This window comes from Miscanthus floridulus, chromosome 1, assembly GCF_019320115.1.
Source record: "Miscanthus floridulus cultivar M001 chromosome 1, ASM1932011v1, whole genome shotgun sequence".
NCBI classification, from domain to species: Eukaryota; Viridiplantae; Streptophyta; class Magnoliopsida; order Poales; family Poaceae; genus Miscanthus; species Miscanthus floridulus.
In genome coordinates, this window is record NC_089580.1 from 198783749 (window position 1) to 198803585 (window position 19837).

The following is a 19837-nucleotide window of genomic DNA, read 5'->3' on the forward strand; positions in this document are numbered from 1 at the left end:
ATGATCTTTTGTTTGTAATACTAACAATGTGGAGTAAAAGTTTTTTTAAATTATAGCCAACTTAAATCTTTTTAGGGAAAGACAAATCTTTTATCAGTAATAAAAATGTGCATGAATAGTGTTGTTTAAGTGCTTTGCATGAACCTAAGTGTATTTTGATTGTATGTGTTGTTTGTATAATGTTTAAAATCAAAAGAGCACAAAATGACAAGGTTTTCTTTGTTTGAATCACGTTTTATTAATATAGGGTCAACATATGTGATGCCAACCAACTTTATTTTTGTGCTTAAACATCTCTAAATGAGTTTGTGAACAAAAGTTATTTAGGGTTCATGTTGGAAAAATATGGAGAAAATGCTTAAAAATATCAAAAACCCTAATTGGTGTTAATTGCTTGATAACTTGTTGAAGGCCGAATAAATAAATAATTTATTAATAAACTCTAAAATATGTCCTAGTGAAAAACTTAGTACAAGTTATGAACTTTGTGGTGGAGTGCTTGTTGGTGCTCAGTTTGCTTGTTTGATAGGTTAATTAGTGCTTTTCAAAGTTTGAATAAAATATTGTTTCCTGAGAGACTTAGAAAGTTTCTTAGCATTTTCACTAACACTGCTAACTTTGGCCCTAATTGCTCGCTAATCTGTTGTGCTAATGACCTTAGTCCCTTAATCAAAGTTGGAGAGTGACCAGCAGAGAAGATATTTCCATATAGGCATCGGTTCAAAATCTTTTTGGAATATGCTGATCTAGGGATTCAAAGGCAGACACATGGCATTGCCCTCACCCATGCCCAGCTCTGCCTACCCTATGCTCTGGCCACATACAGTGCATGCCATGGCTACCCACGCTGCGCCGCTCTCTCTCTCTCCCTTCTTCTGTAGGCCGAGGTCGCCTTGCTCGTCCTCGCGGTCCATCTCCCTCCCTCTCTGGCTCTCTCCGTCGCTCCCTACCGTAGGAACATGAGCACGCCCACCATGGCCGGCTTCGAGCTCCCTCTTCCACCACCGCTTCCACTGCTCTGCCCCTTTTTGCACTCAACTACCAGCACCACCGCCTCCTCCTCACTCCCCTCTGTGCCTCGCTCGCGCTCGTTGGAGCCTGCATTATCGGGAGCCACCACGGCCCCTGCTCGGGCCACCATGGCGTAGCACGCATGCAGCCAGGCCGCTACACCTTACCACAGTGTGGGTGGTGCTAGCTAGTGCACCGTGTTCACTCGGTGGCACACAGCCCGTCCTTGTCGGCCGCCACGCCTCACAGCACCACGGCCGTCGTGCAGCCGCCAACCATGGCCACCGTGCGTGTGGCCAGGCCATCACGGCTGCGCCTAGCCAAGTTGCTGCTACCCATGCATGTGGGCGTGGCTGCTACTGCCCTCACGCACCACCCTCACCGGTGGCCCACCGTGTGAACTCAGCCGCACCCCGAGCACCTCCTCTGCTCGGTGAAGACAAGGAAGAAGAAGAGAAGGACCTCATGCCTAAATAGAAGCTTTTCCAGGGTTTCCAATGTAAATTTCATGACTCACATGAATAGTGTTCTTATACTGTGGGTTGATTTAGGAAAAGCTCAAGGGCCTCGGTGCAAAGTGTTTGTCATTTATGGTTTTTCCTTTTCTTTTATGTTTAAATTGGCTGAAACTTTGAAAATTTATAGTAAATAGTAGAAAAGTCATAAAAATGCTAAACTAGTTTTGTTATACTCCACACAACTAGATCTATGCAGTAGATACATAATATGACATGTTTTAGTACAAAAGTTTTGCTATAGATATTTGACTATGCTTTTTAATGTTAAATTCATATCTGCTGTTGTATGAATTCAATTGCTATGAAATTTTTACGGTAGGTTAATTGTTGCATGCTTGTGATGTGGTAAAAATTTCATATTCAATGGATGTTTATTTACTGAGTTATTGAATTATCACGTGTCATATGCTTATATTACCATTAAATCTTAATTAACTGTTAGTAAATAATATGTTTATCCAAAAATTATGAAATTCATGCAGTAGTTATGTTTAGTTAAGATGTATCACCCATAATTTTTTATGTCCAAAAGAGATGTTTGGTGTGCCACCTTTTTATTCCTTGGTTATAATTATTTAAGCTTTTATATATGTTCGGTGTTTAGATTAGGGTTAATATACGTTTATCTATACTACTTGTTTTACATGATGCATAGACAAAGTGTGTTTAGTAAGTAGAAGTGTGCCTGGCATGTTATGATAAGCTTTCACTTGTATGTTTAAAATGCAAATGGTTGTTTTGCTCGTTTGTGTGATACTAGTAACTCGCAAGTAAGTCGCTAGGAGAGGATGAGAGTCGAACCTCCAACGTTTAGTTACCCTTCACCGTGATGACATGGTGCTTGTCTTGTAGTATTTGTAAATGTCTTTGTTATGCTTGTTTGACTTAAGCATGCATTGCATTATTGCATATTATTTAGGAATGACGGCAAACCGATGAATCAACTGAAGGATGTGACGTCAAGCAAAAAGATGGTGTATTGGCAACCGAGTCTAGGAGATGGAGATGGTCGGATCATGTCCTAAAGATGGAAGAATACTAACGTAGTATAATACAAGTTACCTAGGTAAGCCCCGGTGCATAACCCCTATTTTTTGAGCACTTATTATCCTGCTATTTGTGCATTAAGTTGCAGGAGTTGCTTGAAACCCACCTGCATAAATGTTCTATCCTATTAGTCCTACTAGTATGATAGGAATCATGTAGTATGCCATGCTATAGGACCTACGGTAGAAGTCAGGTGATGGACTGTCACTCGTGAGAAATAGGTTATGGCTATTCTGCTACTTCTATCACATGGACTTGAGGTGCTGGATAATAATTGGAGACCAGGCGAGAATGTGGACTTTGGCTTGGATGTGGTTAGTTACAGCAATAGAGCGAGGCTCTGGTTGCATTAGTCCCGCCTGTGTCGATTAAGGACGGTACCATTGGCAGCGTTGTGGCAAGTTTGAAGGTACCAAACACATAATAGGGGCCTGAGTTACAGTTAACCATGAAGCTAAGTATTGTCTTATAACTAAAGTGCGCAAAACATTCACCGAAGTGTTTCTCTGGCCATTCTAGCAGCTATTTTTGGGACGGGGAATGTCCATGGTAAAACTTATGAGGGGGAAACCCGTTGCCGGTTCATGGGGCTAATAAGTAACCCGATAATTATTGCAAGCCATTACTGTAAGTTGATTGCCTATGGAGCCAGCCACTGTTTTCGTCCATTTCATTTGTTGTATTCCCATCTACAAGTTCAAACATAGTTGATTGTTATTAATTAATCCATACAATAAGCAAACTATGTCAACACATTAATTGCAGCCGTTGTACTAGTAAATACTTTTATTAGCAGAATAAGTACCCTGATAATTCATTCGTGCCATTACTGTTGGTTGAGTGCATATGGAGTTTGTCACTATTTTCGTCCGTTCCATTTGTTGTATTCCCATCTGCAAGTTTGAACATAGTATAAATAAATTGTTATTAATTATAACACATATGACTTTTAAAGTGACACTCAGCAACACCACAATATATGTTGAATGAGCATCCACATTGTTATGGGAATCAACACGACCTTGGTTATTCATCTTATACCTCTCACGTCGTTTCTTGTTTCTTTCATTCCTCTTTTCATCAGACATTGTTGCATACCATTCTCTATCCCTCTGCCTCTTTTGCTCATTAGGTCGCGTATGATTCCTTTCAATAAATTTTCGTGAGTTGCAAACATATGAACATAGAATATGTAGAGATATTTTAAAAGTTTATTTACCTCCATGTGTTGTATTTGTAAGGTCCCCCAAAGGTACCCGATCATCGGTTGGCCTTGGCGTGTCCATAACACTACCTATCACTTCTAGCAATGTTGTGCCTGTGAAATAATATGCCCAATAAATCTCATTATTGCCAAAAAAAAGTTAAATAGGTCAATAATATGCAACCTGAACGAACAGAATAACACTACGAATAAAGCTGGAGTATGCACAATGGAAAAGATGGTCATGAACGGATCACCAAGACCAATAGGCCACATAGATTACCATCAATGTATTTAAAGTGCACATATGAAAAATGAATCTTGATTTCAAACTGCATTCACAATTATCCTTGCAAGATAGCATGTTCACATTTTCATAGTACACGTCATGTATAAATTCAGAAAATGTGGAATGGCACGTTGCTAAGAAAAGCATACTATCAGCCTGTGCATCCACCAAATTATTTACAATATATGCCAAGCACTCAAGAAGAATAGTAAAGTGCCTGCACTGCAGGGCCAAGCCACTAAAAAATCATTAGGACCTATCAAGTGACTACTGAAAGTTTCACTATGTTTCAGAGTTTCTGCCCTAGTCTCTCATTCAGGTAACTTCAATTATCAGAACAGTTACTTTAGTAAAAAACCTTGATACGATTGATCCAAATGATTTGAACTGAAAGCATGCACAATTAAACCTTTTTAAGTTCACAATTGCTTACTCGATTTACTGGAAATCAAAATCTTTTGTCTACAAAAATTATTTTGGCTGTACTCTGAAACATTCTCCTAACAGCATGATTTTGATTTTCCTTGGCTCTTCATTTTTCGTAGCTGTTGCCGGACAAATAACAGTGATGAGCTGAGGTTCTCGGACTGAAGGCACTCCCTATCGATTGCACTTGTATCATGTAATGGTGAATGATTTGCACCTCCACATATGCGAGGAATATGGTAGCATCTATAGAGTGCGGGATTAAAAAATCATCAGTTTTCCTACATTGATAAAATCATCAGAAATGCAAAGTGTGTAACTAATAACTAAAAGCTTACACGAGTGGCACCAGTAAAAGCATAAAATATTGAAAGAACACCAGTGCCGCAACCCATATCTAAAACTACATGAAGTTATCATTTTCATAGACCACACGAGTTAACTGAGCAGAATAGAAAGCTATATCATATACAGGAAAACATCTACCCAAGACTTATACATTGCTGGCCGGCCGGGGGTGTCGGCCAGTGTCGGTTGTGGCCTGGCTAGGCCCAGATGTGGTTTTAGCCGGCCGTGGCTGCCTGGCCCTGGGTTTATGGTTTTGGCCGGTCGCTGGCTAGCTATAGCTGGACGGGGCTGGCTGCTGGCCTGCCGGGGGTGTCGGATAGGGCCGGCTGTGGCCTGGCCAGGGCGCGGCGGCGGTCGTCGGATTGGTTCCTGCCGCCAACATATTTACCCGTCAGTGGATCACAGGACATACCTGGTGCCGAGGACGCGGTGCTTAAACGATGGCCCGGTGTCTCGCAGGCGTTCTAGTGAAGAATCACCGGCCCAAATATCAGACTGTAGCGGACAAAAATTTAAGAGTATGGACCAACAGAAGAGTTGAGGGGTAGAGATATCCAAACAATGGCATTCTCTAGTGCAGTTAATGCCTCAATGTACCTCCAAAACATCTCCATTGAAGTCTGCCTTGTAGATTCTGCCAACAGCATACGGGATCCACTAGGGCCTCGTTTAGATGCTGAAAAAATTTCAACTCGATGAATAGTACCACTTTCGTCTTATTTGATAAATATTGTCCAATCGTGGACCAACTAGGCTCAAAAGATTCATTTCGTGATTTCCAACTAAACTGTGTAATTAGTTATTTTTTTTACCTACATTTAATACTCCATACAAGCGGCTAAAAATTGATGTGATGGAGAGAGAGTGAAAAAACTTGGAATTTTGGTGGCATCTAAACAAGGCGCAGTTAACCAATCTCTCCACTCAAACACACTTCATTCTGTAGAGATTCAACGATCGGATTACAATTCTGGTTCAATGGACCTACACTGTTCCTCATCTGGACACCTGAATTTTTTTCTCATTCATCATGTTCGTTTGGGCTTGTTTGGCTTATAAGTCATGACTAAAAGTACTGTTGATTAGTTTGGTGTGAAAGGAAAATACTGTTCGTTGGCTGATAAGCCATGGCTTATAAGTCAAATACGACCAAACGAACAGGCTGATTACATACAAATATCATCATCGAGAAGTGTCTGGCCTTCTTATTATTTGTTTTGACAGTAAAATTGGCACATGTCGTAGTTAGGAAATCACGCGTTCCGGTCAACAATAGAACATGGCTTGGGCACCATGGTGACTCACCGATGGGCGCGCAGGAGAGAGTGTGCACGATGCAGGAAGATCTGGCTGCTGAGGAGAGTTGTTGCAGTTTCATCGTGGTTCGGTCTAAGGATGACAACGGGGCAGGTTCGGATCGGGTGGAGTCTCTAGGCACCCAAAACCAAAACCCGAACTAAAAACCTGAATCTGCCCCGAACACCAATTCGGGTGAAAATCCATCCCCAAAACCAAAACCCGCGGATCCCCGAAACCCAACGGATTATCAAAAACCTGAAACATTGAGCCGAGAATCCATGAGGATGCGTTGGCCGCCTGGCCCTATGCAATGAGTCACTGCTTGGGGAGGGCTGTGCCACCGCCTGTGCGTTTACGACTGGGGATTTGGGGGCGCCGCGCGACCCGTGCCACCGCCTATGGGCCTACGGCTGGGGCCTGGGGAGCGTCACACGGCTCGCACCATCGTCGACAGGTCTGCGGCTGGGGGCTGGGGGCTAGGGACGCTGCGCCGCTGCCTGCTCTGGCTAGGCACGCTAGCCCTTTCTCCTCTACTTGCGTGACTGGTGGGTGTAGGTGGTGGCACCGGAAGCTGCTCCTCTACTTGCTCTAACTGGGCACTGGGCGAGGTCGAGAGGGCCTAAGGACCGAGAGAGAGAAGTAGAGCGGTGTTGGGTGGGTGCGGCGTGTGGCGCTGGGTGGGTGTGGGAGAGGGCTATGGGATCTTATATACTTAGGGTTGCTAGTTGGGCCACTAGTGGGCTGAATCTTTCGAGGCCCGATGAAGCTCTGTGGGTGGAATTAAAGATCCGCACCAAAATCGCAGCATTTCGGCTATCCAAACCCGAAAAACCGTGGGAAAAAATCAGGCCTCGAAACCAAAAATCGCGGACCCAAAACTCACGGATATCCGCCCCGAACCCGATCCGCTACCATCCTTAGTTTAGTCTAGGGGCTTGGCGGGGTAGAAGGACTCGGTCGAGCCAAGGGCGAGAGCTTTTCTGTGTCGTCGCGTCCCAGCCGGCATCCTCGGCTCAGCGAATCCATCGTGCAGGGCGTGGTCATGGTCGTGGCGAGGTCGTCGCGTGCTTCTCAGATTAGATCGGCCTCATCCGTAGTCGTTGCGTCCCTAAGACTTCACGTCGGGCGTGGTTCCTCATGGACAGAGGAGCACGAAAGGGAATCCTCCACGCCGCGATGAGCTAGGAGCGGGACACTGATTGTGCAGGGCTGGGAGCGGGACTATGTTTATGTAGGGCTAGGAGTGGTATCAGGCAGCAATGGGAAGGAGTAGCCAGAGAAAAAGGAAGGGCAGGCTGCGGTTGATTGCGTGGGACGGCGGCGAAGCTATCGGTGATTACGGTGATTGCTATGATTCCTCGGGGCTCGCACGATGATTGTGTTTCCATTGCGTTGATTCCTCGGTGCCGGGTGTACTGCATGCGCGGGCGAGCAAAGCCACGTGTGGGCGATGGTCGTAGGGGGTTTCCTTTTACAGGATTACGACGCGCGGTATCGCAAAGGGAGGGATGGATCGACGGAGCGACGATTGTCGCACGAAACGGTGATCCTAGTTTCTTTTTTTTATTTGTAGGAGATATATATATGGAAAAATTTTCATACTTGCTAGGAGTAACTACTCCCACCACCTAGTTTACACCGAAAGAGCCTCCCAACGTGGTGCCCGAGATGCATTGGCGGGTTAATTAAACGGACCCGTTAATATAATGAATATAAGGAGATTCGGTCGTCATTTGCGGACGTCCAGCGGCTACAGCCCGGTGACGTCGGCTTTTCTCGCTCCAATATTTAGAGCGCCGGTGGAGCTCCGCCCAACTCCGGCGATGTCAGACCCACAAAGGTATTCTCACCCCCGCAAACGTATGGGGTTGTTTGGTTCCAGCAGGAACTCCTAAAATTCCTGTCACATTGAATGCTTGGACACATGTATGGAGTATTAAATATAAACTAATTACGAAACTAATTACATAACTTACTAGTCGAATCTTTTAAGCTTAATTAGTCCATAATTTGACAACGTGGTGCTACAGTAAATGTGTGCTAATGACATATTAATTAGACTAAAAAATAAAATTAGCCTCAATCTATGTAATTGGTTTTGTAATTAATCTATATTTAATACTCCTTATTAGTATCTAAATATTCGATGTGACATAAATTTATTAATGCCAACCAATTAAGCGTCAAGTACGCAGGCGTGAATGGTAGTAAAGTTCTTGTGTACTACGAGTCACGCATGGCATATGTCCCCGCCGCTCCGTACAAGCAGAAACCGTAAAAGGTATCACGTCACTGTAAATGTTACCGTAATTCCTCCGTTTTACCAATATATATAAGCACCTTCCTAACCCTCCATTCGGATCAGACACCGACGGCGCCTCCAGGCTCCATCCTCTGCTCTCCACCCGGCAGCGGCGGCGCCTCCCCTCCCCTCTCCTCTGCGTGACCGGCGGCGGCGCGCTCTTCCACGCGACTGAAGCCTTGTCGGCGGAGCGTTCCCGTGGCTGGGCGGCGGCGAGGGCCGCGGCACGGCTCGGCAAGGGCGGTGGCGAGGTCCGCGAGCAGGCGTCCCCCGACTGTGGTGGCGCGGCTAGTCCCTGCACGCGGCGCCCCCTTCACCGGCGCGACGAATCAGGGCATGGGGCGTCGGTGGCGGCGGCGCCCCCTTGCCCTCTCCCCCGGCGTGGCGAGCGCGTGGCCACCTCGGTGGCGGCGGCGCCCCAATGGAGCTCGACCTCGCCCTGCGCCTCCTGGCCACACCTTCCACGGCAGCTTCTTCCCCGGCGACGGCATCTACGGCGGCTTCCTCTCCAGCATCTGCGGCGCAGGGGCATGGGCCCGACGGCGGCGCCCCTTCCCCTCCAGCACGCTCGGCGGCCCCTGACGGCGGCGCGGCCAGAGCTGGTAATGTGCTCCCCTACGACGCCGGCAACTCCGTCCTCCCCTACGACGGCTCCCTGTTCCGCGTGGATCTGGTTGTGATGCCCCTCCCGTCCTCCTCAATGGTGGCAAAGGCGGACCAGGGGTGGTGCCCAACTCCACCAAGCGGCGGCGGCGCATCCTCCCCTCCCCTACCTGCAGGTCTGGTGTCGTGTGGATCTGACGCTAATGGATCGAAGCCGAACTCGCGACCGTACAATGATTTTGTTGAATCTTATGAATTTTGCCTGTATTAATCCGATTGATTTTTTTCTGAAGATCGAAGCAGCTGCAATATCCATGGTGGTGGTGGTGCTCAACGGGCACAAGGGACCTCCCATTGGCGTGAATCTGCATCGGCATGGCCCTCTCGATGAGCTGGGCAGCTGGCGGCAGTAGAGTAAATCTCTGGATCAGTTACGTTTTGTTTCCGTGAGATTCGTATCCGTCAATGACGCAATGCCTTCACCTTCGTTTTTTTAATCTGAAATTTGTCTGCGTCGGTCGATCTCCACTGCCTCCACCTTCGTTTCTGAATTGAAATTTGTTTCCGTCAGTCTACCACTGCCTCCCCTTCGTCATTTTGCAATTTCAGAATTGTTTGTCCTCCATGAGTTTTGTTCCGTGTTTTTTTAGTGAAATGTGAGTCTCGATTTTAATCTAATGAGATTACTGACTAGTGTCTTTCTTGATCTGTATTTTCAGTCAGCCAAAGACATCAGCGGCCAGAGCTGCTCCCAAAACTGGCGTGCTGCAGTGCAGTCCCCAGATGCATCCTGCAGTCTGGTGATGCAGACAAGCATGGCATAGATGAGTTCTTCTGTATAAGCAGGCACATCCCAGATGCATGCATCTCAGAAGATTGAAGAAACTAGCTAGCATGTACATTTTTTTCCTTGTTAACTTGTAAACGTCCAAGAGAATATTGTAATGGATTTTTACTACTGCTTTTAAAAATGTGGTGTATTCTACTGCGATATTTGTCTTTTACGGTTTTTCTTTTGGAATCGTTGCTTTTTTACAGTTTGATTGATCGAAATATCTACTGACGTGGATGAGAAATAAAATCTTACTACTAATCTAATGGTCGTTTGTCTGATAAACTATAGCTGCTGTTGACTGATTTATGGTGAGAAAAATACCGTTCGTTGGCTGAAAAAGTACGGTTTATAAGCCAAGCAAACAGGATTATACGGAGGAAAAAAAACTTACTGCTAATCTAAAAACGTGCAGAGACCAATTACATTAACTACAAATCATTAACTTCCTTAATCATATGCATTTACAACTAATTGAGAGAAATAAAATCATTGACTTCGTTAATTATAGCCATTTACGTTTAATTGAGTGGGAAAATCTGCTTATAGGCATTTACGTTTAATTGAGTGGGAAAATCTGCTCCTTCCGTATCCACCCATACTTAGAAATAAACAAATCACTAAATTGATTGATTATTACTACTTGATTGCACTAATTACGCTAATCTTACTAGTTCAAAAAATGTTTGGAGACTAGTCGTGTAATTTTATCGTTGCGATACTGTTTCTCCTATTACTACTAATAAGAAGTATTAGCGCGTGTTTAGTTCCTACCCCAAATTTCTAAGAAGTGCTATAGTACCCATCACATCGAATCTTGCGATACGTGCATGAAACATTAAATGTAGACGAAAAAAAAATTAATTGCATGGTTTGGTTAGAAATTACGAGACGAACGTTTTGAGTCTAATTAGTTCATGATTGGACACTAATTACCAAATAAAAACAAAAGTGCTACAGTAACCTAAATTCTTAAATTCACCAAACTAAACTAGCGCTTACTTTCAAATCTAATATCATGGTATAGAGACAAAATCAACTATACGGCTCCTCCTATTATTACTACTAAGGACTCCTATTATTACTACTAAGGAATATTATGGCAAAGAGAAAAGGAGCATCGAGATAATGAAGTAGTACTGTTAGCTGAAAGTATTAGTGGTTAATTTATTACATAAAAAATATTTAACTGAAAATTACGGTTTATAAACGAAGTAGCAATATTTTTCCATGCACGCTACCAGTGGAGAAATGTCGCTTGAAGTTTGGACTGACGCGTTGGATTTAGATGCACGCAATTTACGGTCATCAGATGCCCTGGCACATGTTTGCTCATTGATTTGCGTGCGAGAGCTTTTACTGTTGCACAAAGCTGCAGGCCTGCGGCGATCAAAAAGGTGCGAGTATAGTCTTGGGAAGCGGATGTTGTAGCGTTGCGGATCGAGTATTACGGTTGAGAAAAGGTGACCGGGGCTTTCGCTGGTTCCGCCCGCGCCCCGCCGGCGCTCTAAACAATATTTACAGCACGTTCGTTTGGAGCTCGTCGTAAATGATCATAAATTTTTAATTGGAATAGTATTTTTCTCTTGCACAAACTAGCTTGTAGTTTTTTTTATGAACCAACAATAATACGAACCAGCCAACCGAATAGGCTGTTAGAGCGAAGCGCTCCAAATAGCGCTGTGTCCTCTCTCTCTCTCACTCTCTCTCTCTCTATCTATCTATATTACGTTATGATGATTATGACATCACAAGCTAAGTTAATGTTGGCAACTTACTAAGTTTGTATCAAATTAAAATACAACTTTAAAGGTTTTTTCTCTTATTGCAAAACATAGACATATTTGCTCGTAAATGTATCATAATTTTAACTTTCATGCTACCTATGTGTTGATACAACTCAATATTAAGTTCTGCAACTTAGTTTAGAGACCCATAAAAACCTACAATTCTAATATCTGGTCAAGTTAGCAAGAAGCTATCTGTTGACGTGTCAAGAACTAATCTTTTTTTCTTATGATTATAGTGGGAAAGTTGTCTTGATTTTCCACGTGGTGGCTCTCGTTTTGGATTACATTGGTATATGTGTATGAACTATAGAAAAAATTATTTAGACTGGATGGAACTACAAACATTAGTTAATAGAGATAGAGATAGACATTAGAGATTAGATAGAGAAAAATAATAATCCATCGCAGAAAATAAGTTTGTTTTTTAGAAAGATCGCAGAAAATAAGTAATATAAGAGTTCGGGCCGTCCTATTAAACAGGTCGCACATTGGCCCAAGCCCATCTAGGATCGAGCCCATGGAACGCCACGTGAAACTTCGGTAACGTAAACATACGTTTTCCGTCTCCTGCCATGTGAATGAAGGTCTGAAGATTCACAGAACTCACACGAACGGCGGCGCCTCCCGCCGCCGCTTGCCTCGCCGGTCCATGGCCGCCGCACCGTCGAGGTGCCTCCTCGTCACTGGACCGCCGGTAAGCCCCCTGAAACCTCTCAGAACGCTCCTCCTTTCTCCCAACAACCGCCTTACGGCTCCGGCTTCGGGTACTTGCAGGGCGTGGGGAAGACGACGCTGGTCATACGGGTGTTCGAAACCCTCAGATGCTCTCACCCGAACCTCACCGTTCGCGGATTCTACACCCGTACTGCGTTGCCTCGCCCTCTCGAACTCCGGTTCGTTCCACTGTGTAATTGATGACCACGAATTTTACCAGTTTCGGTGTGCTATCTCTGTTTGCAGGAGAGGTGAGAGAGGGCGGAGAAAGGGTAGGATTCGAGGTTGTCACGCTCGACGGCAGAAGTGGACCCCTTTCCTCATCCAAGTTTTCCAGGTTGCTATTATGCATTAATGCTTGTTCTAAATTCTTATATTGAGTAGGTATTTGTCTAGCACCGTGCATTTGGGTTGTTGGAATTTTGAAATGTGTCTGTACTATGGAAATTATCTGATACCGTGGATTAGTAGTCTAATTGTTCAAGCCATCGAGAATGACAGGGGCTACTACATTACTCTGCATACAAGCAAATTACCCAACGTCTAGTTTAAGATTGCTTCCCAGCAATTCCAGTTAAATTCACTGCTCAATTGTAAATGAAGGTCCCTTTCCAGCACGCCAACACCAAGAGATGGCCATGCTCCAATATCCTAAACCTGTCTTTGCTGATGATTGGAATCTGGATAGTGGTTCATCTTTTCAGTTATGCAGATTTTCAGGCTAATTGTATTAGTCTGTGCTCATGTGTAAGTGTAACACTACTTTTCCCTTTAGTTGACACACATCTTATAAGTCCATAAACATTCCATTTTCAGATGAACTTGGAGTTTTCCAGTTCTTGTTGTCATATGCTTCCATCCTGCACGTACCAGTTAGTTAATATGCAAAAGATTAATGAAGTGCTGCGTCCACCTATTCTTGCCTCTTTGCCCATCTAATATTTTTTAGCTATCCCAACTCTGCATGGTTGCCATTGCTTATTTCCGCAATGCTACCTTGATATATGTTTGCTGAATTTTTGTAACCTTGATATCCTCACACACACCATTACTTTTTGGTTCTTTTGCAGCTCAGAGTCTGTTAGATGGCCTACCGTTGGGAAATACAAAGTAGATGTAGCATCTTTGGAATCATTAGCATTACCTGAGCTGCAGGTAAGCAGTTGTAAGTTACGAAAGAGCTATGAAATATCAAGGATCACGGGATGTTGCTTGTTAGCTTAAGCATGAATGCATGATAAGGTTTTAAAGTTTGTTTCCGATTGATCACGATGCAGAAGGAAATATACTTCATATTTCTTGTTGAATCAGGTTAAGGAAGAAACAGATCTCTTCATCATTGACGAAGTGGGTAAAATGGAGCTGTTCAGTTCAGCATTTTTCCCTGCTGTAATGAGAGTTATTGAATCCAATATACCAGTGCTGGCCACCATACCCATTCCTAGGCATGGCCGGGACATTCCAGGAGGTATCATTTTATCCTATTCTGCAACTTTACAGAGGTTACTGATTAATAATTTTGCTGTTTTGTTCAAAATCATGTATAAAATACCATTTCCTTGATTGCTCGTTAACAGCCAATCCATTCATATGTATTTGAGAACCTGCTTTCGCTACACGTTTAAAGCTTGTTGTATTCTACTAGCTATGCTTGCTGCATCCAATAAATTAAACAATATCTCTTGTACTGAAACAAGACTTATATTACGCCGTTCCACGCTCCTCTTGAAATGTAGCTGGAAGTTGTTAGTCACTAGTGCTCTAATTAAATGGTACTACTGTAAAATGCAGTTGCGAGGTTGCGGAATCATCCTGGAGCAGCTGTTTTCACCTTAAATACTGGTAACAGGGATATGATGAGAGATACTATCTACAATCAGTTAAGCAGTTTGTTGCAGAAGAGGTGATCTGCTAACCTCCCTGCATCTCTATGGTCACTGGTTTGTCTGACATAACACGCAAACGATCAAAAGTAGAAAGTTTTCTTTCCGTATCTATCTCATATATCCTGTAATAGAGCACGCGGTCGAGTCTTCTGGTGCAGTACCTGAAATACCTTTTTTCAAGTTTACCGACCAATGAAAGACAGTCAAATTACTATGTTGCTGTGCTCAAATGGTTAACTCTGAATGGACGATAAGCATGTCATTCAGTTTTTTCTTAGTTATGTCTGTGGTTATTCAATCATGTATTCGCATTCAGTGGGCCAAGGTTTTTATTATCACAATAACGCTCGCTTGTATGGATGCATTTAGCATGTAGTGACTCTACAACAGGTATCACATGATTTGCTCAACTAATTTGCTAATAGGCCATTATTGCCTTCGTATTTTGAGCCCATGATGAATTGATGACTCCAGCTTGGTTTGGCAGCCCCATTTTAAGTTAATTAATGCTACTCTCTTTTGTCTGTGGAAGATGACCACGTAGCTGAAATGGCAATCAAGTTGGATAGTAATAATGCACATCGTTTTACTAGTTGGAAAGCCAGGCTGAAAAGTACCGTTGGCTGATTGGCTGATTTGTTGTGAGAACAGGGCCGACAAATCTTTAACCAGCACTTATGAGCTGTGACTTCTCCTTTTTACTAGAGTTTATGATCACTATTGTTAACAGTTATTGAACCGTCACTTGTGATAGGTTGCTTAGTGCAAAAGACATCATGCAGTCTTATGGATCACAGCACATTTGATTCCTTCAAGGATATCTAACCCAATACTAAATCCATAAGTACTAAAAATAACGATGAAGTCGGCTAGTGAAAATGAAAGTCAAATTGCTGTATCGTTGGCAGGCATGCACAATGATGAAATTTTCTCATGATGAAACCTATCAAGAAAAGAGTGTAGAAATAGATTAGACTTATTCATCTCATGATACAATGAACAAAAGAACCACTGCATAGGTGTCGATTTGGTGGACAAAGAAGGTTTTTATCAATTCCGTCTGCATTTATTCCAGCATTGGATTGGACCACTGCTGCTAAGCCACCTCGTAGTGGGGTAAGCATATCCTAGAAGCAACCAGCAAGCTCACATGACACATGTTCCTGTGGGGGCTATTGATCTGAATGACTGGGAATTTTCACCCAAAGGGGCACAATCTTTCGATTGAGGTGGGCACTGAATTAAAGTGCAGTTGTACTGATCATGGCACCCCCTTTACAACCCACTGAGCCCCAGCTCCCCTTTGAGCCCTAGCGGAAAGGCGCCATTAAACGCCAACGCTGTGAGTTTTGTTAATAGTATTAGCAAATGGCAAGTGAAGTGTGGCCAGGACCATCTGGGCAGAGTTTTTCGTGTTTTAAGAACTGAAAGCTCCTTTAAACAAGTTGACAATGTTCTGTTGAAGACAGAAAGCGCAAGGGCAATCTCTCAGGACATACGGTACTCCATTCTTGTCTAAATATATAAATGCTTAGGCGTGCAAAATATATAAATGCCGAGTTCCAGATTATCCTATTGAGTTATTTGTAAGATGGAGCCGGAAGAAAGGAAGAACTTCAGGTAAATCAAATATGCACGCATGTTTGTTGATCCTGCTTCATAACTGGAAAAACTTCCAATCAGTAGCCCTGAACTGAGTCCGAACGGTGACTACTCTCTCCATCCAAAAAAGAATACAATTCTAGCTACAGTGGTTCGTCAATCCAATTTCAGTTTGACTAATATTTATGATACTAAATAAGTAGTATCATGGAATATGTTTTGATGGTAGTTTTTATAAACTTAGATCTCAAATTGCATCCTTTTTAGAACAAACAAAGAGCTCTCAGCTGACAAGACCACGAGGTTCATAAATACTAGCTCATTTTTGTGCTTGCTGCTTGGTGTGAAACGAACTCTCATACTCCTGACTTCCTGAGCTTCCGAGGAAATCATCTTGGGCTTTCATTCTGAACGAGGAGGAGGTCAGCGTGCCGATGACCCACTTTATAGGCAGTGCCGCAGTGTGGGGGTGGTGGAGGGAGCTGAAAATGCTGAACGGTGGAATTGATTCGACGGCAGCCCCACCATGTGATCTCTTCATGTAGATGTAGGTGAGGGCCGCCAGTTAGCTTGTTTAATCCCCGGACACAAGCATTTTTTTTCTCCCCCTCATCCAGTGCAATGCAAGCCGCGGCGAGGAATGATGATGGCCGATGGCCGTGCATGCACGCACGCCGGCCGTTTGATGACACTCTTACTTGCCGGATTTAATTAAGATGGGAAAGACCGAAAGAGGATTGATCGATCCTCCTACCGAAAGCTTGTGTTGTGCCCCCCTTTTATGGCTCCGCATGCAGAAATATTAGATGTCCTGTCCATGTCCTGGAGAGTTCCAACATCAGGCGTGCCATTGCCCATGCTTATTGCTTACCGTCAGTACGTGAGCCCCTGCTGTTCATCCATGAACCATTTCAATACATGCATGGTCAGGACTCAGGATGGAACACCAGGGGCATTGGGCAAGGAAAGCTTCAAAGCATGCATGGGTCCGTGTAGTACCTGTTGCAGTTGGCAGTTTGGTGAGAGAGACATGCAGACAGAAGGAGAGACGCTGTTGTTCCACACGAGAACCAATAATACAGTGGCCAGTTCTGTTAGTTCAGACCATGGTTTGCAACGTCGCCTGTCATCTCGGATCGATGATGGCAAGCGGCGGCAACCAACCTCTTCCCGGCCAGCCCGTCCGCACGACACTCATAAATAAATAAAACCCCGAGCGGCAGCAGGCAGCAGCTAGTTGGCCGGGTCAAGGCGCGCATGTCATGTGCATGTGCGTCAGTGCGTGTGCGTGTGCGTGTGCGCGTGGGTGCAGCCGTGCAGTGCAGGACGGCGTCATCGACATGCGCCGAGATCAGATCACACACACACACACACACATCACGCGTCGCTCTCTCGCGCGCGACACCGCTCCGGTAGTGTGTACCCCGGGCGCCATTGATGTGCCGTGGCCAGCAAGCAGCCCCGGTCCAGGAGCCATTTGGGGTGTTCCTCTTGGAACTATTACACTTGTCGCGCCATCGATCAACAACAATATATATGGCGTTATTATTATTATGTTATGTGGACATAGTCGTGTGCATTTCCTCCTGTTTCTTTCCTTTTTGAGTATATATTTTTCTGCTGGGATTAATTTATGTTTTGATACTCATAATGGCGGCACGTCAAGTGTACGGACAGGTCTGGCTCAATAGATTTTCGGAGGTAGGAATATCCAACTCAAAGAAAACCTATCTCAATCACACTAGCTAGCTGCGCTCCAGGTACGTAGGTCAAGAGAAATAAGAAAAATCCCTAGTACATTCGCGAGCGCACCAATCATGGTTAAGGTTTGGTTGGGAGTCAAAGTGGAGTGGTATGGTCACATCTCTGATTTTTGGGATGAGATGGCTCTATTTTTTGTTTGGTTGATACGGAACAGGATAAATCCATTTTGTGTTTGGTTCAGAGACATTAAAAGTAGAATCATCTACATGACAGGTGGCCCCCATGCGCCAGTCTCTCGTCATGCCTTTTCTTCTTTTACCATTGACACATGGGACCCATTTGTCAGTTTTTTTTTCATTTTCCCTCTCCTCTTCTTATCCCTTCAGACCTGCTCGCCCGCCCGGCCACGCTCGGAGCCAGGGCCGCTGCTCATCGTCGCCCGTTGAGGGCCCGTGCAGGAGCGCCGCCCCGCCCCTGCGCTCACCCGCCAGAGCCTCCTCTTCTTCCTCCCCTGGCGCACGTAGGTAGCTGTCGTCCCACCTGGGACGTCCCCGTCCCCTCGATTTGGAGGGACAAGAGTCACGCGGATATGCTCGGAATATTTTCAACTGGGACGTCCCTATCCCTCTGCGACTCTAAACCAAACAGGCTAAGAAAAGAGGTCCATCTCATCCCGTCGCAGCAAATCCCAGCAACCAGAGCGGATCCAAAGTAAATCATGTGAGGGCAGATGCTCTTAGGTTTCAGCCTTTAGGGCCATTTTGTCAGGGCTCCGACCTTTCTTGTAGAATAGTTTCTCTGATAGAGTTAAAAGCCGGTCTAAAAAATACTTGGCTAAAACGGCTTCGGCTGAATGATTCTAGTGCTACCGCTGGGGTGCATTAAGCAATTCTCTTGCTAAGATTTTTCCCTACTCCAACGATTAGCAAATGATTATACTATATACTATTACGGAGTATATATTTTAGTGTAAGAGCATCACTAACGATCTCTGTTAAACTCACCCTCTAAATCCTTATTTAGAGAGCCATTAAAATGAATATAGTTCTCTATATTCTTTCGTCCTTCAATAGCTTGTCTATATCTTATCCACACTTTAGAGAGTGGTCCTCGCTCTCCATCTTTAGATATCCAGAAATCAATATTTACATATCTAATTGAAAAATCTATTGGAATTTTTTTAAACAAAGTTTTTATTCCCATCAATCTTGAACTGTATAAAGAAACTCTCTTAGAGTTTGCTCTAATATAAGTGGGACTTGATTCCTCTATTTCAAGGACGAAGTTAAGTTCTTTTTCATTATTTAAACAAGATATTGTTACACATAATTAATGAGAGGACATGAGAGCATCTCATCCGGATTCCCTCATGATGGTGACCAACACAGGTCGAGACTGAGATCCGTTCCCCGGAACGGCCGGGACAGCGGGCGGCGGTTTGTCACAACCCCGCCAAATGGAGGCTGCCCTCGCCTCGTGCGTGCGATAGCGAGCTGCGGAAGGGGATTAGGAGAAGCAGGAAGAAAAGATCAGCGAAAGCGTGTGGTGCACCACTAGAGTCCTCGCATAACCGAGCTGTCCCCCGGCCTATACTATTAGCTCCGTTCGACTTGCTGAATCTTGATTGAAATTGGCTAAAAAACACTGTTCTGGCTGAAATATTGTAAGAGAAAAACACTGTTTCGGCAAAAAAAAAGAAGCCGAATAAACTAGATACGGGGTAAGTTGAACGGAGCACTATCACAAATTCAGATGCCCCCTCGTTTACCTGGCTCTTTTGCCCTGTTACACAATCTCTGTCCTTTTGAGCCGTTTTTTCTGATCTGGTCTGACTGATGGCTAAGTAAAGTAGTTATTTATGTCTCACCAGCTAATCCAGGGCAGGGTCAGTTAACCACTGAAAACAGCTCACCATCTTTCCGCTATCAACACCCTAACAGCAGTAACTACTTAACGAGCAACGACAATCATCATGTTGTTGTGGTCGGTCGAACTGTTGAGTTCGGTTGCATGCAGGAATGCCAGGCAGAGAGACAGCAGAGGACCCTGTTCGCTCGTATTTTTTGCAAATAACTAATAATATTTTTTTTTCACAATAAATCAGCTAACGATATTTTTAGTCATGACTTATTAACCAAATAAACAGGACAAAAGTCTACTAATCCAGCAGCTGCAGGCAAGAAGAGAGGGGAAACGGAGAGGAGGGTCAGGGTGGGTGGGTGCGGGCAAGCAAAGGCAGGGAAGAAAGGCTTTCGCTTTCGC

The 19837-nt window shown here is 44.4% G+C and overlaps 2 protein-coding genes across 3 annotated transcripts; both read left to right on the plus strand.

The window, feature by feature from the left end:
• The first annotated feature begins 8501 nt into the window (after positions 1 to 8501).
• On the plus strand, positions 8502 to 10043 carry LOC136508702 (uncharacterized). 2 transcript variants are annotated; one of them, XM_066503454.1, is made up of 3 exons: positions 8502 to 9223; positions 9341 to 9477; positions 9767 to 10043. In XM_066503454.1, exons 1-2 carry the CDS (start codon positions 8866 to 8868, stop codon positions 9436 to 9438), a joined length of 456 nt encoding a protein of 151 aa, XP_066359551.1. In that variant the 5' UTR covers positions 8502 to 8865; the 3' UTR covers positions 9439 to 9477; positions 9767 to 10043. The 2 variants fall into 2 exon arrangements, with proteins under 2 accessions (XP_066359551.1, XP_066359559.1); XM_066503462.1 differs by having other exon boundaries at positions 9341 to 9461.
• A 2199-nt stretch (positions 10044 to 12242) lies between these two features.
• Positions 12243 to 14539, plus strand: LOC136449852 (uncharacterized). The gene is made up of 6 exons (XM_066450064.1): positions 12243 to 12363; positions 12444 to 12531; positions 12630 to 12720; positions 13454 to 13538; positions 13695 to 13851; positions 14175 to 14539. Exons 1-6 carry the CDS (start codon positions 12319 to 12321, stop codon positions 14288 to 14290), a joined length of 582 nt encoding a protein of 193 aa, XP_066306161.1. The 5' UTR covers positions 12243 to 12318; the 3' UTR covers positions 14291 to 14539.
• The last annotated feature ends 5298 nt before the right edge of the window (positions 14540 to 19837 follow it).